General features: G+C 30.0%; 2 protein-coding genes across 5 annotated transcripts in view; both read left to right on the forward strand.

Moving 5' to 3' along the window:
* The window catches only part of LOC100573836 (collagen alpha-1(XVIII) chain), a 285,075-nt gene that overhangs the window by 62,123 nt on the left and 212,484 nt on the right, over positions 1 to 10,468 (forward strand). The window lies entirely within an intron of this gene.
* On the forward strand, positions 4,272 to 10,462 carry LOC100163054 (alpha-(1,6)-fucosyltransferase). 2 transcript variants are annotated; one of them, XM_008184038.3, is made up of 9 exons: positions 4,272 to 4,623; positions 7,003 to 7,227; positions 7,509 to 7,905; positions 7,973 to 8,159; positions 8,251 to 8,488; positions 8,604 to 8,780; positions 8,845 to 8,995; positions 9,058 to 9,318; positions 9,391 to 10,462. In XM_008184038.3, the coding sequence occupies exons 2-9, from the start codon at positions 7,022 to 7,024 to the stop codon at positions 9,475 to 9,477; spliced, it is 1,704 nt and encodes a 567-aa protein (XP_008182260.1). In that variant the 5' UTR covers positions 4,272 to 4,623; positions 7,003 to 7,021; the 3' UTR covers positions 9,478 to 10,462. The 2 variants fall into 2 exon arrangements, with proteins under 2 accessions (XP_008182260.1, XP_001947095.2); XM_001947060.5 differs by lacking the exon at positions 4,272 to 4,623 and adding an exon at positions 5,212 to 5,699.

The following is a 10,468-nucleotide window of genomic DNA, read 5'->3' on the forward strand; positions in this document are numbered from 1 at the left end:
TCTTCGCGTCCAGAGTAAACGCGCCCGCGACTCTCGTCCGTCCCGCAGGACTGGCCGTGAGAACTGTGTAGAGGTGACCAGTGGCCACCATTATCTGCATCACCACCCACTCGCCATCACGTACCCCCCATACATCGCCTCGTCTTGTCCGATGCCTTTTTTTTTCTTTAAAATAATTATATTTATTGTTTTTTACAACTTAAGTTGTTTTGTATCTCATTTTTTCGGCAAAATTATTATCAAAATTGTTTAAAAAAATTTTATCAAATTATGATCTAATAAAATTATTCTGTTTACACAGTAAAATGTTGTTTTTTGTTTTTCACATTAAAGAGGAAGATTTAATTTATTTCAACATAATAATGGCCCTACGGCATTAATTTCAATAAAATAATATGTTGAAGGTTTTGGCCACGTGGAAATACCTACTTTTATTATGTTTACCGGTGTAGTGACATTTTTTTTCTGTCCCGAAATGTGAGAACAGACAGAAAAGGGCTTTAAAAAAACACGTGAAAATGTTATCAAGTAAATATAGGAACTGATAAAATAAACATTTGTTGTAAACTTCAAGTAGGTGCCTACGGTTATTCATTTTCAAGTGAAATCTATAGTGAATACAGATAGTACAATTCGTAAAAAATTGAACTTCAAACGCTCATAAATAATTAATTTGACTTTCCAGTAGGCATTTTTATTTTTGTTAAAGGTAGAAAAACTTTTAAGGAATCTTGAATTCAATTTTAAAACCTTGGATATAAAAAGACAATTTTTTAGAAATTTCTAACTTAAAATAATTTGCGAAATTTCGTGATTTTGATTAAGAAAATTATTGTGAATTATTTCTCAAATTTAGCTCAAAAAAAAAAAAATTTAAAACATTACTTCTTGTAAAATGTTAAGCTTAATTATAATATAGTTTTTGTTACCTGCGCATGCCATTTTCCTAAAATAGTAAATTTTTATCTAACAATCTGTATACTATATACCTAATATATTTTTAAAATATTTTGAATCTTTTTGAGTCATTTATAGTCGATTGAAATTTTAAGTTTCTTTTCTATAAAATATATCGATAAAAAAAATTTTCTCTGGGTTTAATACTAGTCCATTTAATACAAGGTTCTTCGTAAGTTGTTATATAATACAGAAATTCAAAAATATTGAAGATACACAAGTACAATTTTTGTTTGAAAGTTCAAATGTTGATAAAATTCTATAAAATCACGAAAAATTGTATATTATTTTGTAGGTTGAAAAATTATAAAATGATTAGTTTATATAAATACCTAATGACTGAAAATGCTTCAACAAGGTTTCTCATAAATAATTCCTACCACCTGGACATTAAGGTACCTAATATGATTGTAATCAACAGGGAACGAACTTTATTGTAATAAAAAAATCAAAATATGTAATTAATTTTATTAAAACATGTAAAAAAAAATTAAAAATATGTAAATCAAAAAAATGTATCAGTAGGTACTGAAAATTACAAAAAAAAATATTTTATAAATAAAAGTATTACAAACGATGAAGGTATATACAACTATTATTCTGGAACAAAGCAATGAGAAACAACATATTGTTGAAGGTTTGCAAATGAAAAATTGCGACGGTTTGGTCGGAGAATACTCTTGTATTGACTAAAAGACCGTTCTACGTCAACAGATGTGATAGGGGCGTAATTCATGTTCACTATATATCAGAAGGAGTGAATTCAATGTCCAGAGATCCTTGTTGATTTTTACCAATTAAAACATCTCTGATGATTTTAATAGTTTGAAATCTAGAATTTTTTTAATGATATTGGCAAATTTGTTTTTGACTATTTCTCACATGTGCCCTTGAGTTTTTTCTAATTTATCTGCAGATTTTTCTACAATGCTAATGCTTTCTATCAAAGACATGTCTTTAGTTTCCAATCGTTTAATTGTCTGGATCAAAAAACAAAAATTTGCAGAAATGTATGTCAAGTTGTTTTTTAAATTGATATCTTGCATCAGTGAATTGGCTTTTTCAATAGCTGCAGCCGATTCAGTATTGAGTACCTATACATACTCGACAATGTAGGTACCACTTCCTTATTTTATATTTATATCGTCAGGCATTAACAAGAGGTACTTAACTAGTTCTAATCTATATAGTGGCATGCCACGTGTCGGAAATAAGTACGTAAATGCCATATAGACAACGATAATATTTGGTGGTCGTCAAAAATTACTAATCTTGTTAATTTAGATGAAACAGATAATGTTTAAAGTCGTCAAAAATTGAAAGTCACTAAAATAAGTACTAAAATATGTACTTATTTACCAAATATGTAAAAATATGTATTTATACCAAAATATGTAAAATAAATTTTGGTTTATTTTATTAGAATGATCTAAATCGTATACATTTTTTATCAGAGTTAAAATACCTCATTCCAATAAAAATATGTATTTACAATAAAATCCGTTTCCTAGTAATCAACAAGATTCCGTGATCTATAGATCTATAGAGAAGGATACAACTTTATACTCATATTCTCCCGAGACTGTTTATACTATAAACTATAGCCTGTGGGTATAGTAAAGTTTATATATCATATTAATATAGTATATTTAATATTACGACGATAACCATACCTATATAATTATTAATCATATTATATTATATAACCTTGAGATGGTCTCGACATTGGATAGATTCAAATACTTTTACAGACCGGAAAATACCACTCACGCCGATTTACATATCTATAATAATTTATTAATATATCGATTAACGAAATCGTTATTTCGAAAACGGATTTTCCTCCTCACTCGTATCGACGTGATTCGTGACGAGTTGTGACCGCATGTGCGATATAATAATACATTAATTATTAATACTATATTTCGCACGTCCGTTTTTCGGACACGGGACAATACAAACGGAAAAATAAATAATCGTATCATCTACCTAATAATATACCTATATAATAGATACACCTATAATATAATAGATGATTGCCGATTGGCACTATTCTCGTATCTCGTATATATATAGGTACACACGTGCAACTGGTTCGAGGACAACGACAACGTCCATAGATGGGTTACCGCGATATACCAGTGTATACCAGTGGTGTAACCACGATGGGTGGGTGGTGGTATTATAGGTGTAATCTATTATAGAACCTCCCTCCCATTGATCGGTTTTTAGTATGTGGTGTAAATAATATGTTAGGTATATTACACGATTTAAGATAGTAAATATACTAGCTACTATCTTAAATCATGGTACAATCCACCTTGATTATAAACTATGTTATGATATTGTTTGCATATCATAACATGCAATCATTATTTGCATCGAGATAGATAACTGAAAAACAATATTGTTTAAACAGTATTGTTCAACTTACTTTTCTATGGTATTGTTTATCTATCTCAATGCGTATTTGAGTACCTAGGTATATTATAATTTATCAAATCTACATTTTGGCACCTTTGGCGTAACGACACAACTAGGTGGCTGCAAAAAGGTCTTTAGCATCCCCATGTTCAAATTTAGCACCCCTTGTATTTTTAGGTCTATGTCTACATACCCCACGATTGTTATGGTAAAATACCATCAATTTTATGTTTTTGAATTATAAAATATTTATTTACAAACAAATTAAAACAATTTTGGACATAACTATGATTTAAGTCATAATATTAAATATTAATTCGTTTTAACTATAATAACGAAGAGCCAAGGCTCTGTGAGGCATTTACAAATTACAATTATAGCACCCCACGTTTTAGAGGTCTAGTTGTGCCTATGTTTGGCACTGAAACTACGCAAAGCTGCAAACATTTTAATTACCTACAATACATTTATTTATGCTGATTATAATAAGTTATAACATCATTCTATACTATGTAAAAATATTTATAATTACCTATCTGACAGAACGATAAACCTAATACCTACCGAGTAATAGTATAATACCTATAGGTTTAAGAAAATATAAAGTTAATATAAAAAAGAGATTGAGATATTATCTGTCGACAATATATAATAATATTACTACAATAATGACTATAGTCGTCCAAATTATTGAAAATTTAACCACGACTGGATAATAATAAAACGCACAGTTAATGCGAGCGAAACAATTAACGTATACCCAATTCGTACCCGATTTGAAAAACGAATACGTTTACTAACTCACAACATCCTCATTCCTCCCCCCCCCCTGACCGCCACTGTTACCCACAAGCTCCATAATTACGACATTGAACTATTTTAACAGTGTCGGCTTAACGCGTGAGACTATAGCTGCTAGTATACAATAAACATATTTTGATATTATAAATTATAATATATTAGACGATCGCGATACGATTTTTTACGAACGCATCCGGTGCCATTGTACTATTGTAGGGTTTTCATTTCATCTGATTTCAACAACGGTGCGTTGTTATTATTATTATTATTATTATATTATAATATAATTAGGTACCTCCGCGCACGACCAACACGGCAACACTACGGTCGTGGTCTATCGTGGTGGTAGCGCGAACGAATAAATGAATAATATCATATTCAGCACTATTAAATGGACGAACCGACACGGTGAAGACCGACGACGATGATCCATGGCCCTTAGTAAGTCAATTAATAAACGAGTAGTACACGTCATTACAATAATGCACTGAAATAATATTGTTATATCATTGTCATTATTACTATTATTGTTACCTATGTATTAATATTATTATTAGTATTACTATTATTATTATCGTTTGGAGACTCACAGGAGTGCGCAGATTATACGACTTATAATGCGACTTTATATTATAATACGTATCGAACAATAAATTAATGTATTTTGTTTTGGCGACGAAGTAACGTAGGTAAACGACAACGAGAAATCTCGTACATATAACTATAATATAGTTACTACCTATATATAAGTACTACGTAGGTAGGTACCTACCATACAATAAACAATTACTATATATTATTAATGGAAGTCGATTTAATAGGTTTTATGTTTTTCGTCCAAGTGACAACTGACAAGTCATATAATTATTAATTTTTAATTTTTAATTTTATTAATGCCCGTCGTCCTTCGAGGTATAAAATATTAAAATAGCGGTAGAAGCGGGACGGGTCAGTGCCGACAATATTTAATATTTTATATTATTGCTTTTCCTACCGCCACTCACCGGGCACCAGCCGTTCTGCCCTTTATTATCTATGGCGACGACACTCCGCGAAGGTGATAACGCGAGAGACTGATAACGCACGCGCGCCCCCCAAGATAATACCTATAGTAAAGTTAGTAGTTGGCTGGTTGGAACTGCACACTACACAGCGACTAGACCAGCGGCCGTCCGAACGTCGCCCGCTGGCGAAGAACGATTTCTAATTCTTAAACTCGTGAGGGTCCGGTCCGGACCCAGTCTCTGACCCTCGAATTCTTTACTCGAATCTCCCGATGACGACGTGTCGACAGCTCCGTGGACGACAGTCGCAAGACATCTCCCGTTCGCCGACATGGTGATGACCATCGAGGTAAGACGAACGGATATCTCTATTCACTCGTCCGTCGTTGACAACGGGTGGACCTACGGTGGTGGTCTGCCCGCTACTCATCCTACATGGTCATCGCCCTGTCATCGGCACATGGGAACGACAGCTGCGTTCTGCACGATTGAGCGAACGCTTGGCGGCAGTAGGTAAGAGGTCACAATTTACATCTATTGCATTCAAAGCGTATAGACAATGGTAGTAGAAGTTCTATGCATTGTTTACAATTTTTAAATCATAAATATTTTGAATATTTCAAATTATAATTAAGTATGTGTTCCACGTTTATATTATAGGAATGTCTTTAATTAATAATTTAATAAATTATATCATTCTACCATTCAACTGTAAGGTGTAAACTATTGGTATTGTTCATCAGAAGTACATAGTATGACTGATTTAAATATAATGTGAAGGTACTAGGCACCTACTTTTTCACATGCCTAGTTTTGAATATTTGTAAATTCTAAACTCTAGTCCAAATCATAAATACTTAGATATTTGAACAAAATTAAAAAAAACTTATACCACCAGGTACTAGACTCTAGTTAACATCTATGATAAAATATGTAAGTACTTGTATCTATCTAAAATATTTTTATCATATAAAAATTAGGTATGTGTTATTTGTGTAATAAAATTACCCACAATAAGCTCAATAAAAGTTAATATGTTTATAACAATATTATACTTATTTAACTACCTTTTTATTTTATTTTTGTGTTATCGATGATCCTATGCTTGCGCCAGTGGTGTATTTACGGGGTGAGATTAGGGAGATATATTTCCCCCCATAGGCCTTTTTTTTTTTAGCTTATATTTAATGATTCATTGTTTAATTTATATTATTTAATATGTTATAATTATAAGGTTTATGTACTATATACAAATATAATATTTATTAGGTATGTTGTTATAATAAATTGATAGTATATTAGTATATCTTCATGTATTTCGAGTGGAGGGAGTAAAATTATTTTAGTCATATCTTCTCCCTCAAATGAATCCTAAATACGCTACTGGCTTTCGCATTTCGTTGATAGTGCCACCAGATACTTAACTACCTAAAGAATTGTATATTACATCCACCTTGTTGAATATAAATATATATATATCTTTTATGTATACATTTTTAATAGGTATAAAATATTTGTATATATCTTATTTAAATCTAATTACCTACATACCTATGTAACCAAAATATTACTAACCAGTTAAATAAAATCTTTGGGTACTTAACTAACTACGTAACATTTAAAAAATTTTACGGTATTAATATCTGTATACATTTTTAATTTTTTTTTTTTCATGGATTTGTTGTCATTTATACAATAATATTAAACTTATTTACTAAAAATATGCTTATGTTACTACTATTCTAATATTCTTAGGTACTATATAAAAATAATTTATTTTAACTCTTATTTTTTTTTTGTATTAAATATTTTACAGAATCAGTAATCATTAAAACATGAGACAACAGGGATGGCTGCGCATTTTGGCGTTTTTAGCGTTTTCATGGGTAGCGTTCCTTTTGGTGACTGTTAAGCTTGTTAGGCAACAAGATACCAACGATGGGGATTCATCTCAAAGACTGGCCAGGGCTCTTCGAGAACTTGATAAATTACATAAAAGCAATGCTGAGCTTAATGCTTTAGTGTTGGATTTGAATTACAAGTATTAACTATTTTTATAATATATACCTAACAAAGATATGAAAGAATGTTGGCATACAAAATTTGTTGAAAAGTTTTAAAACTAAAATTTAATAAGAGATATTGACAATGTTTTATTTTTGTTTTCTATATTTTAGTAAGTATATTTAAATTTCTTTTGAACTGTTGCCAATAGTTATTGAAATATTTTACAGTACCTATATAAATATACTTATTTATAGTTTAACTATTTTATTTCAGCTCTAATATACAATCATTAAAAATTTTTTTTTTTTTTTATAGTCCAAGAATAGACAATAAGAAAATTCTTTTGTCATATTTCCAAAATTCTAAACAGAGTGGACTAAATGGTCCATCTGAAGAATATGAACTTTCACGTCGTCGTATATTTTCGAACACTAAAGAACTTTGGTATTATGTCAACTCTGAATTACAATCTTTAGTCAAAGAAGATGATAGTGTCAGAGTGGAACACATTTCAAAAATTAAAAACATTATTGGTGAACACTATAGATCTTTATTAAAAGATGTATCGAGTTTAGCTGATGTTGATGGTCATGCAGCATGGAGACAACAGGAATCTGAAAATTTAAGTAATTTAGTTCAAAAAAGATTGAAACATTTACAAAATCCATCAGATTGTGCCAAAGCAAGAAAACTAGTTTGTGACTTAAATAAGGTTTGCTATTTTAATATCTAATTTTTTTTGTTGATTTATGATAGTCTTAACAATTTAAATGTTTCAGGGTTGTGGATATGGTTGTCAACTGCATCATGTTGTTTATTGTTTTATTGTTGCATATGCAACAGAAAGAACATTAATTTTGAGGTCTAAAGGTTGGAGGTATTCCAAAGGAGGATGGCAAGATGTATTCTTACCATTGAGTGATACATGTCTTTTACCAAATGGAGAAACAACCAATCGGTGGCCAGGTAATTAATAATTACAATTATTACATTTTTGTCATTGAATTTTCTGTTAATTAAGTTAACTTGGGGTAAATATTAATATCATAAATTCTAGGTCATCGAAATACTCAAGTTATTACTCTACCTATAATTGACTCAATCAACCCAAGACCTCCTTTCCTTCCTCTTGCATTACCTGAAGACTTAGCTCCACGATTAAATGTATTACATGGAGATCCTGTGGTTTGGTGGATAGGCCAATTTCTCAAGTATATGCTCCGACCGCAACCAGCTACTAGTAATAAACTAGATGAATACGGCAAAAAAGTTAAATTCCAAAAACCAATTGTTGGGTAATTGTTTATTTAATCATTTATTTTTATTTCATGATTTTAATAAAGTTAATTATTATTATAAACTCATATTATATGATTGTCTATATTATATACATACATTTTTTTTTTATAGAGTACACATTAGAAGAACTGACAAAGTTGGTACTGAAGCTGCATTCCATAAACTAGATGAATATATGGTACACGTTGAACAGTATTACAAATATAAAGAACTAACTGATAAAGTAGATAAAAAACGTGTTTATTTAGCTACGGATGAACCAAAATTATTTTCTGAAGCTAAACGCAAGTGTGTAAATACTAAAATGTATGTGTAAATTATTGTCTGGGTAATTAAATTTTATACATTCTAGGTATCCTGAGTATGAAATAGTTGGTGATGAAGACATTTCTAAAACTGCATCAATCAGTAAACGTTATTCTGATCAATCTCTAAGTGGTATCATAACTGACATACATTTTTTGTCTCTCAGTGACTACTTAGTATGTACTTTTTCATCACAGGTAATGGACAGAATGAAAATTATTTTTAAATTGATTTTAAATTAAACCCCTATTGTTTACAGGTATGTCGAGTAGCCTATGAGATAATGAACAGTCTCCATCCTGATGCGTCAACTTTATATACATCTTTAGACGATATTTATTATTACGGTGGTCAAAAACGCAGACTTCATGTAGCCGTATTACCTCATAAGGCAAATGGACCGCATGAAATGAATTTGATGGTTGGTGATGAGATTGCTGTTGCCGGTAACCATTGGGATGGTTATTCAAAAGGAACAAATTTAAGAACAAAAGAAAGTGGCTTATATCCTACATTTAAGGTTTGCACTTGACAATAAAAATTGCTCGTAAAAAATGTTATTGAAAAATATATATATAAACTTCAATTTTAGGTGTCCCCCAAAATTGAAACTGCGCCTTTTGCCAGTTATCCAGATGTAACATTAAGTACTAATGAATTACAAGAACAAAAAAGGTAACTACAATACTGACAATATTATATAGACTTATACAAACAGGAAATAGTTTTGTGCTCGTTTTAGCCCAAAGCTTGGACAATTATATTTTACTTTATAAATACCATATACATATTATAATTTTAAAGTGTCAAAACATTTTTAATTGTTAAATTAGGTACAAATAATTTTAGTTCAATTAAGTTAAACTAATTTCAATTTTACTGTGATCGCGTCTTCTAGGTTTAATATTAAATATTAATTATTCTTTGCTCTCTACTGTATCGACTAGTCCTTATATGCTACTTAAAATACCACTTGTATTGTTATGCTATCTACCAACAAATTATTATTGTTATATTATGCTATTTAATCCCTTACAAATTGTTATAAAAAATAGTACATCACATACTTTATGTTTGTTTCTTAAATAGTTCCATATTTTTGGAATTTATATAATATAAATATAGATTTATTTACTTATTTATTTATTTCAGTAGTCTGTATCTAAAGTAAGTAACCCTCCACAAGAAACTATTGAACTCCTTTTTTTGTTTTCACTGTTTATTTTATATCAATTTAGAAGATCAACATTGTTTGATGTAATCCATTAATTAACTACTCTGTTTTTCTATGGACTGTTCATATTTGAGTTCTAATTTCTATTATTATTAAAAAAATTCTGGAGTAAACAATGTTTAGAAGCTTATTAGAAATCTATGAGTAAAATGGATATCTTAATAGACGAAGCTACCGGTCTCAATAATAGAATTGTATCAAAGGACAGGACTGTTTAATATTTTACTATAATATCTAACAGACCAACAGACGCGTATAGCCAGAATTTTTTTAGTGGGTCTTTTAGTTTTATATTTAAATATAACTTGTGGGGGCTTTACACACTATTGTAGTCATCAATCTTCATATTAATATAATATCAAATATGAAATAGAACCATATGACAACATATTTTGTAGAAATCTGAGGCGTATAACAAATGTTTGCATAAATATGA

Source organism: Acyrthosiphon pisum, chromosome A1 (genome assembly GCF_005508785.2).
Source record: "Acyrthosiphon pisum isolate AL4f chromosome A1, pea_aphid_22Mar2018_4r6ur, whole genome shotgun sequence".
Taxonomy (NCBI): domain Eukaryota; kingdom Metazoa; phylum Arthropoda; class Insecta; order Hemiptera; family Aphididae; genus Acyrthosiphon; species Acyrthosiphon pisum.

Coding starts and splice junctions, on each gene's coding strand:
- LOC100163054 (XM_008184038.3), top strand. CDS start 7,022: ATGAGACAACAGGGATGGCTGCGCATTTTGGCGTTTTTAGCGTTTTCA. Junction 8,160..8,250: donor AACAACCAATCGGTGGCCAG/GTAATTAATAAT, acceptor CATAAATTCTAG/GTCATCGAAATACTCAAGTT. Junction 8,489..8,603: donor TTCCAAAAACCAATTGTTGG/GTAATTGTTTAT, acceptor TTTTTTTTATAG/AGTACACATTAGAAGAACTG.